The following is an 18,559-nucleotide window of genomic DNA, read 5'->3' on the forward strand; positions in this document are numbered from 1 at the left end:
CTATTTCATATACTATTATATAACTAGCTGACCCGACAGACGTTGTGCTGTTAATAATAAAAAAAAAACTCCTGCGAGTCGAATTTCGTAAAATCCGTTCTTAGCTGACCTCTACTCGGCGAAAGGAGTATTCCTACCAAATTTCAAGTCTCTACGGCATATGGTTCCAGAGATATTGTGATGAGTGACTATATACTTACGTGGAAATCTCTTATATATACAGGACGTCCCAAAGTTATGGGACATGAAGGGAAAGTACCTTAAATATCGAAGATAGGCTATTTTACTGAAAGAAGACTTTATATTATTTTTAAAAGTTAGTACTTCAGCATTCAAAGATTTTCTAAAATTTACTTGCCTCGTCTGGGAATCGAACCGACTGAAATGTAAAAAAAAACACTTACTTTTATAATGCCAATCGAAAGAATGGCCAAAAACTAATAACTCTTCTTAAGTAACATAGTATTTTAAAAGAAAGGAACAACGTAAAATGAATGTTTTCCAACTTGGCTTCGTACGAATGGACCGATTAGATGGCCGGCCAGATCCCCGGACCTTACACCATTAGATTTCTTCTTTTGGGGATATGTGAAAGATATGCTATACAGAAAGCGATACGAGAACGTGGGCGAGTTACAAACAGAATTGTGCCATATCATATCGAGTATTCACTATAAAATGATAAGAAAATCAACAGGTAGCGGACTCATTAAAAGATTGGCGATTTGCGTAAATTAATTAATTTACAAAAAAATACCTACTTAATTGACTACTTTCTTTTAAAATACGATGTTACTTAAGAAGAGTTATTAGTTTTTGGCTATTCTTTCGATTGGCATCATAAGAGTAGGGGGTGTTTTTTTTACATTTAAGTCGTTTCGATTCCCAGACTAGGCAAGTAATTTTTAGAAAATCTTTGGATGCAGAATTACTTACTTTTAAAAATAACATAAAGTCTTCTTTCAGTAAAATAGCCTATCTTAGATATTTAAGGTACTTTCCCTTCATGTCCCATACCATTGGGACACCCTGTATATAGAATAGATTTAAGGTGGCTTGTGCAGACCAAACAAGAACCATGCATCATTATCCTCTGTATAATCAACTATACTATTAGAATAAATTATTATCCAAGATATCTGCACTCGCACACTTCATTATTACAGTTTCGCGCCATAAACTGAGATCTAAGGTCATGTCGAAGATTCTCTTTGCTACATGATGATATAATGACTACATCTTAATATATGTAAATCTCGTGTCACAATGTTTATCCTCAATGGACTCCTAAACTAATGAACGGATTTTAATGGGGATTACTTCATGGAGTGCAGTTTGGTCCAACTTGAGAGATAGGATTGTTTTTATTTCGATTTGAGACCCATACTTATTTTAAATTCCAATATTTGTTTTGTATGGACTCAAAACTATTGCCCCGATTTTCATACCGATTTCACCAATGTATAGCGTGGTTCTCGAGGATGGTTTTAGTATATAATTTGTTAAGTTTTTGTATACAATTTCATATTCTTCTTCTCAATCGTTCACTCTTGTCAGAGTGGTCGTTGCCAAGATGACGCAACATTATTCGCCGTTGGTCTCCCGAATTATGGGTCGCACTGCCTCCCTCGCGATGCTCCTCCACTTTTGACGGTTTGCAGCATTGCGGGAGCACTCCACAACATGTAGATCCAAACATCGACAGAAAAAGGCGATAGAAATGAAAACAGCTCCGGTTCTGGTGGCGGGGCCTTTTTGTACAGAATACTGATTTCTAGCGTCATGAAAGGCGTTGTAAAATCAACAAATGCCCTCCGTTCATAAGTTATTGTCTGGGTCACTGTTTTGATAAGGTCCGTCCATCGAGTGGGTGAGCGTACTCTCGCTCTTTTCCCCTACACTGTCAACCGCTCAATCGATCCTTCATTTCTGGTGATGTGACCAAAGAACTTCAGAATTCGTAGTTGCACAGTCGACGATAGCCTTTTATCTTCAGTTTTTTTAAGATGGGGAATTGTTGGTTCGGAAAGCCGTCCAAGGGATCTTCTTGAAGTCTAGGGGTACCCTAGACACTTATACATTAAGATATTTGTTGGAAGTGTCGGAAGAAATTGGGCCGTCTGGGAGCTTTCAACGAGAACGCTGTCTAAGCCCTTAGAGATATAACAAAATTATGTATTATATATCTTACTAGCTGACCCAGCAAACGTTGTATTGCCATATAAAGTAATATATAAAAAAATCCATTGCCATCTCGCAACCCTATTGCGGATCTGTGGATGTAACAGAATAATATAAAAATCGCCATAGAAAAATAGGTGTTTATCGTAGACGGGTGAAAATTTGAAGTTGTATGTATTTTTTAAATTTGTATCATAAAAATATATAATAATAATAATTTATCTAAAAATTAAAACATTTAGGGGGATGAAAAATAGATGTTGTCCGATTCTCAGACCTACCCAATATGCACTCAAAAGTTCATGAGAATCGGTGAAGCCGTTTCGGAGGAGTTCAAAGTTTAACACCATGACTCGGAAGTTTTAGATATAGATCTAAAGATTAGTCCGTGATGGCGTGTATAGGATAACATTAGTAAATAAGTAGATAATAATTTCTTATTTTAAAAAATTGGCAATTATAAAGCGGTAATGTAAAGCATTATCATTTTATTACTATATCTAATATATAAAATTCTCATGTCGCGGTGTTTGTAGTTAAACTCCTTCGAAACGGCTTGACCGATTCTCATGAATTTTTGAGTGCATATTGGGTACGTCTGAGACAACATCTATTTTTCATCGCACTAAATGTTAAGGGTGGTCCACGCCAATTTTTTTTTAAATTTTTTAGCTGTCAATACTCTGAAGCTGTCCCAATTTACCCGATAAGTCATTATTATCGCCTTATATTGGGACGCGTGGATTGAAATTTCCATACAAACTTCTATCGCTGGTAAGCTATACGTCGTCCCATTGACAGACAGCGTGTACGGATAAGGTGAGCTACCATCGATAAGTAAGCGATAGACTGAACGATAGACCGAGATCGGTATCCAAAGCGAGTGAAACCGCGGGATATTACGAGTATATATAATTGAATGGATTTAGTGAAAAAGTTTAATGTGTTAATACTGTGAATTGTTGAAATAGTAATTTTGTTTCATTAATATATTATCGTAAATAAGTTTTAAAAATAAATTGTAATTAATAATTGAATTAATAATAATAATATTGACATACTTTTACACAAATTATCTCTCCCCAAACTAGTCATAGCCTGTACTATGGGTACAAGACAACGATATATTTAATACAATATATTCAAATTCAAATATTTTTATTCAAAATAGGATGTGAAATCACTTATTGAAAGTCAAAAAAAAACTACCACCCATTCCAAAGTGAATGCCTCAGGCCTGAGAAGAATGGGCGCAACAAGCTCAGCGGGCTTTTATTTTTCATCAAAAATATGTTTTACAATTAAAGTAACATTTACAAAGTAACATTGTACAATTAAACTTATTATTTAATAGCCTGAGGGCGGTCGCTCCATTTCCAATCTGTGGTATCATTAAGAGAGTCATTTATGTTATAGTAACCTTTACCACACAAACGTTTTTTAACAATTCTTTTGAATAACGTAACACCTTTGTTTTGAACATTTTCTGGGATCTTGTTGTAAAAGCATATACATCGCCCCACAAAAGACTTACTAACTCGACTAAGCCGAGTAGTAGGCATTATAAGCTTATGTCTGTTCCTGGTGTTAACATTATGGTTACCTACTTAAACATACATAAATACATATAAACCATTCATGACTCGGAAACAAACATTCATATTCATCATATAAATAATTGCACCTACCGGGATTCGAACCCGGGACCTCTAGCTCAGTAGTCAGGGTCACTAACCATTCAGCTATATCGGTCGTCGATTGTTTTTTAAACATTATGAAATATCAAATTTTAATTCTAAAAATTCTAAGTTTTCACTTCTATCGGCAGTCTCCACAGCAGAATTCAACGAGAGGACATCTCCCGAGGATGCCTCGCCTAGAGGCCAAATACGTGTCGAATTGGATGAGGACAAATCTTAGCGGTTTTAACACGTCTTAAGAAAACTCATTACATTTGAATGTAAATAAAATGTTTAATAACTAGATCAATTTGAATCGAACAAAAACGTCAACATACCTTTGCCATGAGTTACAACCAGAAGTTGTTGCGCGTTGACTTGTTTGATAACCCGTTTCTGCGTAAAATTAACCGCATTTAACAATAACAAGTCTAAATGAGTAATATTATTTTTTATGGCGATGGTTTTATGGAAAATACTTTAAGTTTAATGTTACAGTGTAGACGACAGCACAGAGCATTCGAACATTCAGTTGGCTATTTAGATTTTTTGCATAAAAGGCATTTATTTTCTCAAAATTGATTCCTTTAGATTTTTTTTTTTGATGTCATTTCTAAAACTACTAGACACTACTACCGCTTCGGAAACAAATGGCGCTCTGAGAGAGAAGAAGCGGCGCAATAAACTCTGCCAGCATTCTTTTTTTGCGCTCTTTTGAATAAAAATATACAATAGTGTACAGTGATTTCTATCGCTATAAAATAATCACAATCTAGTCCCAGGCTTTCCGATCATTTAGATATTCAGCAGTGGTGTAATAAGATTTACGATAGAGCCATTCTTTTTATAAAACATTTTAATTTATTTATAGATGATGCCTGAACAGTGGCTGGGACTTTATTATAGAAGTGTACCTATACATTTACCCTTAAAGCTATTATGTATCTTATGAAGCCTATTAGAATTATTTACAAGCAAGCCCTTATTTCTAGTGTTATAATAATGAAAATCACTATTAAGAGCAAAAAGGACGTAAAGACCGTAATGGGTGTGAGAGGTGGATGGTCACCAAGTCCATCTCTCATCAACTTCATGTTTACGTTATACGATGCTTTAGTATTCTCGGTATTCACTGGCCCGACAGAATTTCCAACGATCAATTTTGGCAGCGCTGTCATGAACCAACAGATACTGCCAATGGAGCTGGATACGCCACAGAATCCGGAGGGATCCCAACCATACAACGAAGCAAGCCTTAGACTGGAACCCGCAAGGAAAACACAAACGTGGCAGTCCAAAGCAAACATGGCGGCGGAATGACATTGACGAAGCGAAAGACATCGGATAGACCTGGATTGAAATTAAGAGAGATGCTCAGGACCGATCGCAATGGAGATGCACTGTGGATGCCCTTTGCCCCAGCTAGGGGTTACAGGAACTTAAATGAAATAAAGAAACAGATGAATAAATATATAAGCTATTGATTACGCTAAAAACGTGTAACTGAAGGTATTAATGATTTGGTGAATGAATCATTCAATTCGGAATGACGTCGTAAAAATGAGTTGAATGAAATCATGAGTGAAAAAAGATGAAAAATTTATGTTATTACGTTGTTCCTTCATCACACAAAACAATTAATATTTAAGAAATTTGAGAAAAGATCCCAAACGGGGAAGAAATTTCCAATACCCTAATCTTTCTTTTCAATACACAATTCCGACATCCGGAACTGTAGATACCTACCCCTATTATTTATCTGGCGGAAATAGGTCACCGCGATGATGATTTTGATGCATTCATTAATCTATATCTAAACCAAGCCACAGAATACAGAGTACTAGTACAGAAGTCACACTTACTAAATTTTAATTTAGTAAGTGTGACTTCAGTAATTTAAAAGAAATATTTATAGTGACGATTCAAAAGCGATTAGTTTAAGCCTAATTGAATAAAGTTTATTTGACTTTGACTTTGAAGAGTACAAATGTAAGGTAGACAGTAGATTAGTAAGTAGTAGTGAGTCATGTCCCTTATTGTCATAAAAATAAAAATACATAAACATTATCAAGGTACCTAAGTAGGCAAAGTTATTAGGAAATTATTTCCTCTGTTATTGAGCTTGGTGGCTTGGACTTTGTCATATTAGTCATCGACCTTACAGAAAAAAAAATAACTGAATAGGTACTGTGTCCTTACACATTATGTTTTTGTATGTGTGTTGTTTTGATCTGATTATTGGGTGGAAAATGCTGCTTCCCTGCATAGAGAGGGAAAAACTCATACAAATTACTTCCCACCTAAGGGCCGGAATGAACTTTGAAAATAGAACTGTTGTCAGCTGTGAAGAGTTTTATGTAAAAACAAACCAATAAAAAAATATGCTGCGGCCAAGTGACTTTCTAAACAGCCAGTGTGAACATAGCGTAAACTTCTTTGAGCGGAATAAGCCGCAACAATCACGCGGTGAATTCCATATTTAAAATTTAAAAAGTCGAAATAAATTGTCATAATTTGACGACTAATTTTAAATAGGTTCTACTAATATTATTATATATTATCAATAAATAGCTGAGATAAACAACTACTTTTATATTCCCCATATTCGAAATGAAAAGGTAAGTGCTTAACACGGGTAAAAGAATCCAATTCCTACTCGGACTATAGCCGCCCTTCCTGCGCTCGGGCGTCTAAATAGGTACCTCGGGAATTGATTCTTTCGACCCTAGGTTAACAATCTACTATTGTTTTGTTGTTGAGGTGGATTCCTTACTTGCATTAGTAGTAAGGATTTTATTAAGCGTTCTTGCAAAGATTTGAGAAATCCATTTGCAACTGTGTGTCTTTACAATGCATTGGTACGAAGTACACTTGAATACGTTTCACCGGTTTCGAATCCCCAATATAATGTCCACATTGAAAGATTTGAGCGTATTCAACGTAATTCCACTCGCTTTCTAGTTTTTGAAAAACAAAACCTGCCCTTATCGTGCAGACTATAAAACAAGACTGGACCATTTTAATATGAAATCGTTGGAGATAAGACGAAAAATAACTGATGTATCAACTTTACATAAAATTATCCATGGTAGAATCATTATATCATATCCCCTGAATGTCTTATATATGTAACAGTCCCTAGAAATAAACCAAGATTCCCTATCAAACATATTTTCAAGCTAAGAATCAGCAGAACTAATATAGGTAAAAACGCCCCCTTAAACAGAATTATGAGCTCTTATAACGATGTCACTGCAAAAAATGGTAATATAGATTTTGATTTTTAATATGGTTAATATCAATAAATTTAAAACCGACTGCATTAAAATATTAAGATATTAGTTATGTAAGTTAAATATTATAAGCAAATTATTGTATTGTCGTAAAGTTTTATAAATCTCTTTTTTTTTATAATTGCAATGTATTCAAGTCATTTTTTATCATCATTTTTGTTTAACTCTTTATTTCTTTAATTATATAAAGGCATAAAGGCATAAAAGGCATTTATTTTCTCAAAATTGATTCCTTTAGAATTCTTTTTGATGTCATTTCTTATACTACTAGATACTACTACCGCTTCGGAAACAAATGGCGCTCTGAGAGAGAAGAAGCGGCGCAAGAAACTCTCCCAGCATTCTTTTTTTTGCGCTCTTTTCAATAAAAATATACAATATTGTACAGTTGCTATAAAATAATTACAATCTAGTCCCAGGCTGTCCGATCATTTAGATATTCAGCAGTGGAGTAATAGGATTTACGACAGAGCTATTTTTTTATAAAACATTTAAATTTATTTATAGATAATGCCTGAACAGTGGCTGGGACTTTATTGTAGAAGTGTATACATTTACCCTTAAAGCTATTATGTATCTTATGAAGCCTACTAGAATTAGTTACAAGCAATCCCTTATTTCTAGTGTTATAATAATGAAAATCACTATTAAGAGCAAAAAGGTGACGATTTTTGTGAACATATATTAAATTTTCATAAATGTACTGACAATAAACAGTCATAATATTTATTTCTTTAAATTTTTCTTTGAGAGACTGTCTATAACCAAGCTGATATATAGCACGAACAGCTCTCTTTTGCAGAGCAAACACTATATCAATGTCAGCAGCATGACCCCATAGTAATATACCGTACGTCATGATGCTGTGAAATTATATATATGTTTAATTGTTCAATTTTGTTATCGTGTTTGGTCGTTGTCGGAAGCTGCTCTTGGTAACTTCAACCAGCCGTCCATGCCGCCGTTGCACATGAGGAATGACACCCTGGCCCATACGGCAAAACAGAAAGCCGATCTCCTGTGCACTCTTTTCGCCTCCAACTCGACTCTTGACGACAACGGAAAAACACCGCCGACCATCCCGCGGTGTCAGAGCTCCATGAATTACAGTTCAGACAGAAAACTGTTAGGCGAGCTCTGTTTTCGTTGGACGCCAGGAAGTCGAGCGGGCCGGATGGCATTTCTCCAATCGTGCTTAGAACGTGTGCCCCTGAGTTGACCCCGGTGCTAACGCGTTTATTCCGGCACTCTTATTCAAAAAGCGTAGTCCCTGACTCCAGCCCTTGTCCATCCGATCCAAAAAAAGGAAACAGTACGGATCCGGCAAACCACAAGCCTATAGCTATTACCTCCCTGCTCTCCAAAATCATGAAGAGCATAATTAACCATGGGGTTGAATTGTGTTCATCTAGCTTAAGTTAATGTTTTTAGTTTTATATAAAATCTAGAACACATTTAAAAGCATGCGGTGTTCACTTCCAGAAGGAGGCACTCGCCCCAACATGTTAACATATTTTTCTGTTTTATACAACATTAAGAGTGTATCCCGTTTAAAAAAAAAACCGCCAGCTCTTGGTATACCTTGAGGGTCAACTGTTGATCAATGACCGGCAGTACGGCTTTCGCCATGGTTGGTCGGTAGGCCATCTTCTGGTATACCTATCTATGTGAGATGGGCGGCCGCTATTGAAATCAAGGGGGAAGGCCTGGCAGTTAGCCTGGATATAGCGAAGGCTTTTGATCGTTTATGGCACAAGGCGCTCCTCTCAAAACTTCCATCATTTGGGCTTCCCGAGAGCTTATGCAACTGGACCTCCAGCTTCCTCACTGGGCGCAGCATACAGGTGGTAGTTACATACAATGGGTGGTAGTTTATGACGTTCAATATGAGTGATTTTAAATTTGATTTGAATGTGAAACACCTGCGGGCACATTTGCGCGCCTCAGCCCTGACTTACCCTATAAGTACAAGCAGGTCGTAGTTTGGCTAAACTAATTTATGTATAATACTAGCTGACCCGACAGACGTTGTTCTGTACATAATAAGTAAATTACTATTTTTTATTAATTTGTCAATAATATTTCATAACATCAAGAATTATTTCGTAAAATATGCTCCGGCCTGTTGTTATAATGAAATTGATTCACAGCAGAACTGTCAAACCGTGCGTCAATAAATTCTCTCAAAGAAAATATGTCCATACAAAACAAATATTGAAAATAAAAATAATTATGAGTCCCAAATCGAAATAAAAACTATCCTATCTCTCAAGTTGGAGCAAACTGCACTCCATGAAGTAATTCCCATTTAAATCCGTTCATTAGTTTAGGAGTCCATTGAGGACAAACATTGTGACACGAGATTTATATATATTAAGATTAAGATATATGACATCGGCTTTATATTGAATATTTTAACCCAATAGCTCATTACAAATGTAGAAAAGAACTCCCATTGTCAATTTTGAATACTTTTTTTTTTAAATCTTAAAGTTCTTGTGATATCGGATACCACCCATACCTTGTGACGTATTCTGCAATTGCCCTGCAGTAGATGTCAAATTTAGTGGAGTCTATTGGCAACTCAGTGCTCAATGTTACTGGCATATTACAGGTTTATTAGACAATAAATAATTTTTTGAGTGTCAAAAAACACTGTGCTGCGTAGTTACGAACTGATAATACATAAAACAAATTGAGCGTACCTTTTTAGTAGCTCTTTCTTCAAGTATCTGTTATTTTTAATCAGAAAAGTGCAGATGTTTTGTTTAGTTTTTTCGTGTACCGAACTTGGGGCGAACGCCTAAGTTCTGTTCAAACCTCCGAAATTCGGTTAAACCGAATGTAAAACGTACTTCGGCCCATCCCTACACTAACCCCCTTTTTCATAATGGTCCGCTAACTTTAAACAGCCGCTAAGGAGTGATTTTTCTCACTCTGACTTAAGTCAATAGAAGAATACAGAGTGAGAATTAGCAATGCTTTAAGTTAGCAGACTATTATGAATAAGGGGGTAAGTACATTGTTTAAATCAAGGTGATATATATTAATAAATTTTCGCTGCTTCAAGAAATAGTTGGTGTCCTGTTAAACCGGTTAAGTTTTTTCTCGTGCACTCGTTTGTACTTTTATTATTTATATGCCGCGGACCGGGACTATTGGAATTCCCCAGCTTGGATTTTATTTTTTATTTAAGAAACGGTTGTAGTAATGCATATTATGTCATAAGTTCAGCTGTCAAACCATAGACTTGCTAGCTATAGACAAACTTACGAGAGAGAACATCTCTAACGGAGTTAAAGCAAGATAGAAAACGAAAGTGAATTTATTGTTGCTGTAACCGATTTTCATTGTCAAGTATATATAATTCCAGAAAAACGTTCCAGACCACAATCATGTCGAAATTGAGTTGAGAACAAAAAACTGGTCACGTGATTCATATTAACGGACTGACAAAAAATGGCAGCCCTACTGTCACTCTTTAAATGACATCTCGAATTAGTAGCTCAACGCACATGTATGAAACACTAAAATTTAAAAAACTTTAAACATGAATTCATGAAAATGTGAAGTTTGTGGCTTGGAAAGTTTTGCAGGAACTGCGTCCAAGTGTAGTGCTTAACGGGCTGTAAGGTCATATATTCGCTAGTATATTCTAAGTCTATGGGTCTAACTATTGCAGTTTCTGAGATACAACCAGGATACAAACGCTGACAGAAATAGTATAGCTACAAAATCGTTCTATCGATCGATTATGTACCATAAACAAGAAATGCATTCAATTACCAATCTTGGATCGCCAATTGCCGATCGCGATTATAGTTTTTATTTGGAATAGGAAATATTAGCGAGAAATAATTAGCATTTTTCAGATTTAAGAATTATAACACACTAGGACAAGTGTAGCTCTGATTAAAAACCGTGATCAAAAAATAACAACCGACTTCAAAAACACTATTCCAAAACAATAGATATAATATGCACTAAAAAGTATAAAAATAATTGCGTATGTTTATACAATCAAATAAATTAATCTAATTCTAGTAACGATTATCGTTATTTTTGGAATCGGTGTCCTCCCGCCGCGGCCCCGCTCTCGCCTCTCCGCACGTGCGACTCAAGCACATCTCCCCTTTAACTTACGTATGTACATACAAACCTACATTGGCTGACACCGACTCCGATAATAATCGTTAAAAACATAATTCGTCGGGAATTGAGAACCTCCTCCTTCTTTGAAGTCGATTGAAAATCAAGGTTTCAGCCTCGGCAATTAACACCTTCAAAATTGTATCAACCGAAATGAAATTTCGGAATCTGAATGTGAAGTAAATATTGTGTATCGTACTTATTTCATCTTTCCTCTTATTGTTGTCAGATTTGTATACTAGCCTTCAAAAAGGCATTTATTTTCTCAAAATTGCTTCCTTTAGAAATCTTTTATGATGTCATTTCTGATAACTACTAGATACTACTACCGCTTCGGAAACAAATGGCGCTCTGAGAGAGAAGAATCGGCTCAAGAAACTCTCCCAGCAATTTTTTTTTGCGCTCTTTTCAATCAAAATATACAATATTGTACAGTCATTTCTATCGCTATAAAATAATCACAGTCTAGTCCCAGGCTGTCCGATCATTTAGATATTCAGCAGTGGTGTAATAGCATTTACGACAGAGCCATTTTTTTTATAAAACATTTAAATTTATTTATAGATAATGCCTGAATAGTGGCTGGGACTTTATGATAGAAGTGTATACATTTACCCTTAAAGCTATTATGTATCTTATGAAGCCTACTAGAATTACGAGGGGCGGTCAAAAAGTTCGCGGAATGGCGGGGTTGGCGGGGGTGAGGTCGCTCCTCCAGGTAGCCGCTACTTGAGTAACTCATAATTACTATATATGCCAATTTCTAGCCTAATTGGGTCATTAGCTTTCGAGTTACAAACGAGTGAACAAGTAAATCGGGAACAAACTAGCCACTATAGAGAAAATTGAACATCGCGCCGTCGTAAAGTTCCTCACCAAACAAGGAAAAACGCCTCAAACTATTTTGCAAGAGATGTTAGCTGTTTACGGAGACTCTGCTCCTGGTAAAACCATGATTTACAAATGGCACGGCCTTTTCAAGCAAGGAAGGGAGTCAATTGAAGATGATCCTCGACCTGGACGGCCCATTGAGGCCACTACGCCGGAAATCATTGAAAAAGTTGAAAAACTTGTATTGGAAGACGGAAGGTTGAAGAAGAAACAACTTGCAGCATCAGTTGGAGTATCAGAAACCACAATTTTAAATATTCTTCATCAACATCTTGGCATGAGTAAAGTGTGTTCAAGGTGGGTCCCGAGAATGCTCACGCCGCTGCAAAAACGTGAGCGCGTCAACTGTTCCCGCGAGTATTTGGACCGCTGTGGAGAAGTTAGGGAAGAAATTATGGCCCGAATTGTAACCGGTGATGAAACTTGGGTTCACCACTATGAGCCTGAGTCAAAGCAGGAGTCGATGCAGTGGCACAAAAAAGGCACACCACCCCCAAAAAAATTTAAAGTGTCGCAATCGGCCGGAAAGATCATGGCGACTATTTTTTGGGATACTGAAGGTATTCTTTTGATCGATTATAAAGAACGTGGTGTTTCTATAACGGGAGAGTACTACGCTTCCCTATTGGACCGATTAAAAGAAGCTATTAAAGAAAAAAGAAGAGGAAAACTGACAAAAGGTGTACTCCTTTTGCACGACAACGCGCCCGTTCACACGAGTCATGTTGCGACGGCTGCCATTCATCGATGCGGTTTTGAACAACTACGCCATCCACCCTACAGTCCAGACCTGGCCCCTAGCGATTTTTATTTATTCCCAAAGATGAAGAAAGAGCTGCGTGGAAAAAAATTTAGAGACGATGATGAAGTCAAGTCGGCGATTTCGGCGTATTTTGACGCCCAAGACAAAACCTATTTTTTCGACGGTATTAATAAGTTATATGCCAGATCCCAAAAATGTATTCGTGTTAAGGGGGAATATATTGAAAAGGAAAAATAACATAATGTATCATTTCATCTTTTTTCCCAGTCATTCCGCGAACTTTTTGACCTCCCCTCGTAGTTACAAGCAATACCTTATTATGTTATGTAATAATGAGATCTGACTTCTGATTCTGGACTGTATAATTAAGTCGCTTTGAGCACTTTTAGAAGTACTCGAGCACTTACAAAAATAAAAATATCAATTAAAGCAAAACAGAGTGACACAAATAGGATATATTAAGATTAATATCTTATTTGAAAGTCATTTTGATCGAGGGTTTTTAAAGTAACGAGATTCGAGAGAATGTTTGTATGACTAAATGGCCACTTTTGTTTCCTTTTAGTAGGATTCCTGTCGCCGAATTCCACCTTCGCACGACACGCCACAAGTTAGGAAACTATCCCCACCATCTGGATATGTGGCGGTCCTCCACAATACGCTTTTCAAGGAGCTTTCTTCCACATACTACAAAGCTGTCGAATGAGCTTCCTTGTGCGGTGTTTCCGGGACAATACGACATGGGTACCTTCAAAAAAAGCGTGTACACCTTCCTTAAAGGCCGGCAACGCTCTTGTGATTTCTCTGGTGTTGCAAGAGAATGTGGGCGGCGGTGATCACTTAATACCAGGTGACCCGTACGCTCGTTTTTCCTCCTATTCCATAAAAAAAAGGATTAAAATGAAGGGTTTCCGCTGCGTATCCTTCGAACGGTGGTTCCTGTGTCAGTGATCACTTTGCTTTCTAAATCTAAAGGTTATAAAAGCCTTTATTTGTACTACTTTGCAGAGTTATAACAATAAAACTAAAAACTCGGTAAGATTAATAAGTAGTAGTTGCCTCTACGGCTGAGATCTATAGAGCGACTTTACTTACGTAAAACTTAGCTGAGTGTAAAAGCTTAGGATAATCTTTGATTTCTTTCGCTCGCGTTTTATCACACTACTTTCCAATCCGCTTTATCTCTGGCTCATCTCATCCAGTCCGGTCCAACTCTTTGGGTAAAATATCACGACATCCCCTCTTTTTGTCTCCCACTTTATCTAGAGCTTTCCCATTTCGTAACTCTTTTTCGTCCATCTTTAATCGTCTAATCTGTTAATATGCCCTGCCCAGCCAATTTTCCGCCGTCTATCCTTGCTGTGGCATCGGTGGGTTTAAGTTTTTTTTATATATTTATAATAGTCTGCTAACTTAAAGCATTGCTAATTCGCACTCTGTCTTCTTCTATTGACCTAAGTCAGAATGAGAAAAAAACACTCCTTAGCGGCTGTTTAAAGTTAGCGGACCATTATGTATAAGGGGGTTATTGTTTATTTTGTCTGTGATTCGGTTCCCTAGCATGCTCCTTTCCATTTTTCTTTTGCTGACAGCAATCTTCTTTTCATCCTCTTTCCTTAGCGCCCAAGACAGGCAGCCATATGTAAGAGTCGGTACAATGGTGACTTCATAGACTTTTTTTTGTATGTAAATGCTTATTTCTTATAAACCTAGGTGGACCTTGGTTATAAGAGTTCTGGTTATGATTTCAGAATTCGAACCTTGTGCTACAAGCTGATGTGCGATTGATCGAGCGGCGCGGCCGAGATGAAGCGACCGGCGAGGTCCTGTCGCTCACGGGCAAGCTGGTCGGTACCCGGATGGGAGACAGGGCACAGCGAACCAAGCCGGATAAAGCTGAGGAGAGGAAGGCCAAGTAAGAGTTTCACAAAAATAATCTGTAATCGCAATTTGACAGAAGGAGGCTCCTCTGCACACGATTCCGGCTAAATTAGGGCAACCACAACTGTGCCCTTTTCAGCCGTGAAGCAGGAATGTGTAAGCATTATTGTGTTTCGGTTGGAAGGGCGCCATGGCTAGTGATATTACTGGGTAAATGAGACTACTCCTATATAAATGGATATTAAAGCCTATGTGGTTCTATGGAATTGAGCTATGGGGAACTGCATCAAATTCAAACCTGGAAATCCTCCAACGCTTTCAGTCTAAAATGCTGCGGATCATAACGAATTCGCCTTGGTATAGCACCAACATCCAACAGGAGATACTTAATAAATTCAAGTCTTACGCAAAACGTATTAAAACCCAACCAAACGCACTCGCCTGCAATCTGATGAATAAAAGTTCTTTCAACAGACTAAAGAGAAAAGCCCCTCGAGACCTTAATATTGTATAACATATTAAAGGCATTAAAAATGTATTGGTCACTGGGCTAATACCAAAGAAGACTAATTAGAACTGTATAACCTCTAACTAAATGCCAAGTGATTGGGCAGATTGCAAGATATTAAACTAAATACTTCAAAAAAACGATATTTTATTAAATGAGCACAAAGGCGAAATTTTGAATTTTGAAATTTTATTCCTCAGCGATCACAATAGGACCCCCTTAATGGAAGGCTTTAAAATTGAGTTTGGTTTTCTAGGTGATCGGAATCCAAAGCCTTTCAGGTTCAAACATTTCTTACTGAGTCACATTGGAAATGAGCACCTTTAAAACGGCCAGAGGAATATTTCCAAAAGGCGACCGACCGCGACATGTTCAAAGTCATTTAGCAAGGCCAAAGGTTGATCTTTTTTCAAATAAGTTTTTGTCAGTGATGAGGATACGTAAAGCTGTTAATATTGATAAATATCGGTAAAAAAACGTTTTAAATAATTATAATATGCAATTAATGTAATGTATATGATAATTATCAATAAAAAAAAATATAATAAAACGTTGCATTGCGTCTCGGACAATAACCTTCTGTGAAAATTTTTTTTGACATTTGTCTGTGTACTACAACATCTATACTTCTATACTAATATTATAAAGAGGAAAGATTTGATTGTTTGTTTGTTTAGCATTGAATAGGCTCCGCAACTGCTGAACCGATTTGAACAATTCTTTCACTGTTGGGAAGCTACATTATAATAGGCTATGTTACATTATCAAAAAATTAGGGATCCCTACTAAAAGTCCAGTAATGTTACCCAAGGTGTAAAAATATCGTAAGTATCGGCTATACAGTGTAAGTGTAATTTCCGTGACCTACAAGTGATTTTGATTTGATTTGATTGTGTGTAAGAAACGTTACAGTATACGGACGTATTTTTCTATGACAGTAAGGGACGAGACGAGCAGGACGTTTAGTTGATGGTAATCGATACGCCCTGCCCATAACAATGCAGTGCGGCTCGGGATTCTTGAAAAACGCAATAGTTCTGAGCGGCACTACAATTGTACTCGTCAACTTGAGACATAAGATGTTTATAGATTTATAGATATTGTAGTGTTCATACTTTAAAAGGCATGAAAGGCATTTATTTTCTCAAAATTTATTCCTTTAGAATTCTTTTTGATATCATTTCTAATAACTACTAGATACTACTACCGCTTCGGAAACATATGGCGCTCTGAGACAGAAGAAGCGGCGTAAGAAACTCTCCCAGCATTCTTTTTTGCGCTATTTTCAATAAAAATATACAATATTGTACAGTCATTTCTATCGCTATAAAATAATCACAATCTAGTCTCAGGCTGTCCGATCATTTAGATATTCAGCAGTGGAGTAATAGGATTTACGACAGAGCCATTTTTTTTATAAAACATTTAAATTTATTTATAGATAATGCCTGAACAGTGGCTGGGACTTTATTATAGAAGTGTATACATTTACCCTTAAAGCTATTATGTATCTTATGAAGCCTACTAGAATTAGTTATAAGCAATCCCTTATTTCTAGTGTAATAATAATGAAAATCACTATTAAGAGCAAAAAGGTGACGACTTTAACCGATTGATTAGCTTAAACAAAGTAGCACATGTGGGATAACCATAGTTTTGCTGCATGGCGTGGTGAATTGTGTGACATGTCTGTTTCAAAATGAAAATGCAACACGCTTTGAAGAAACGTTTTATTACATGATTTTAGTGTTCGTTTTTTTTCGTTTTCACTTTCCAAAAGGAAAACAACGCAATAACAAAATTGTCATACAATGTTTGTTCACTTGTTTCTTTAGCAACAATAGCAATGTCAATTACATTGACAGAAGGGAAGTTGCTGAATTAAAAAGCCGTTCAAGCTATGGACATAACATTGACGAAACGAGCATTACATTTTGCAGCATTATTGTATTACCCTTCCATTTTAGCGCAGGGTACTGAATGCTCATTGGTCATGTAATGAGCACAACCTATCGTTATTGGTCAGATCAATCACAACATATCGCTGCTGGTTGTTGTGTATTTATATACGACCCCTATAGCCCAGTGGTTAGTGACCCTGTCTACTGAGCTAGAGGTCCCGGGTTCGAATCCCGGTAGGTGCAATCATTTATATGATGAATATGAATGTTTGTTTCCAAGTCATGGATGTTAATTTGTATTCATGTATGTTTTAGTAAGTATATTGTATTAAATATATCATTGTCTTGTTTCCATAATACAGGCAATGCCTAGTTTGGGGCAAGATAATTTGTGTAAGAATGTGTCAATAACCCTCACTTCCAGGATTAATACACAAATAAAATATGAAAAAACAAAATTTTATGAACGATGCGGGATTCGAACACACGTCCTCTGGCGTTCCGTGCCAGTGCTCTAACCAACTGAGCTAACCGTTCGAGTGACGTATCGTCATCAAATCTTGTATGCTTTGATGTTTGTTAACTCTCAGGATGGGGCTTCAAGATTTTTTTTTTTAATTTTATTTGTGTATGTTATTATTATTAGTAGTTGCCTTTCGTTAAATTTAAAAGGAGAATCATTAATTTGCTTGTTTATCGCGCGGCAGACGTCAGAAGCGGGATGAAGCGTCGTACGAGCTGTCAAAGTCAAAGTCCGCGCGCGTCGCGTGGTCGGATGAGACGCCGGCCGGAGTGCTGTACCGGCCTCGAGCTCAGCACACGAGGCACGCGTACGAGCTGCTGCTGGCCTTCATGCAGAGCGCGCTCGGAGACCAGCCCCGGGATATACTGTGCGGAGCTTGCGATGAGGTAACCTATATTTTCACTTAAATAAAACACTTTTAAAGGATTAAAACTTAGATAACTTAGATTAAAATAGATTATAGTCTATGTACAGCAAATACCACCTCCGAGGAAATAAATGGCGCTAAACTTCATGACAAATACTATCTTTGACTCACTACATCTGCAGTCCCACTGAAAACGAGATCTGGAAAAGTCTTGAAACGTCGGGTTAACTAAAATAAAAATGTAACTTTTACGCAAACATCTAATGTAAAACCGTTGCAATAACACGCGTTTTAATCCTTTAAAAGTGTTTTATTTCAATGTGTAACACTCGCGTTAATCAAAGAAAATACTATATTATCATTTCAAACTTTTTCGTACGAGATTGTGAGGACAAACGGGTTCGGGTTAGAACTTCCTGCCGC

The 18,559-nt window shown here is 36.9% G+C and overlaps 1 protein-coding gene across 1 annotated transcript in view; it reads left to right on the forward strand.

Moving 5' to 3' along the window:
* The window catches only part of LOC126973218 (putative U5 small nuclear ribonucleoprotein 200 kDa helicase), a 95,152-nt gene that overhangs the window by 15,155 nt on the left and 61,438 nt on the right, over positions 1-18,559 (forward strand). The window contains exons 2-3 of the mRNA XM_050820403.1: positions 14,708-14,871; positions 17,954-18,155. Coding sequence (XP_050676360.1) covers positions 14,708-14,871; positions 17,954-18,155 — 366 coding nt within the window. The remainder of the gene's footprint in view (positions 1-14,707; positions 14,872-17,953; positions 18,156-18,559) is intronic.

Source organism: Leptidea sinapis, chromosome 29 (assembly GCF_905404315.1).
Source record: "Leptidea sinapis chromosome 29, ilLepSina1.1, whole genome shotgun sequence".
NCBI lineage: Eukaryota > Metazoa > Arthropoda > Insecta > Lepidoptera > Pieridae > Leptidea > Leptidea sinapis.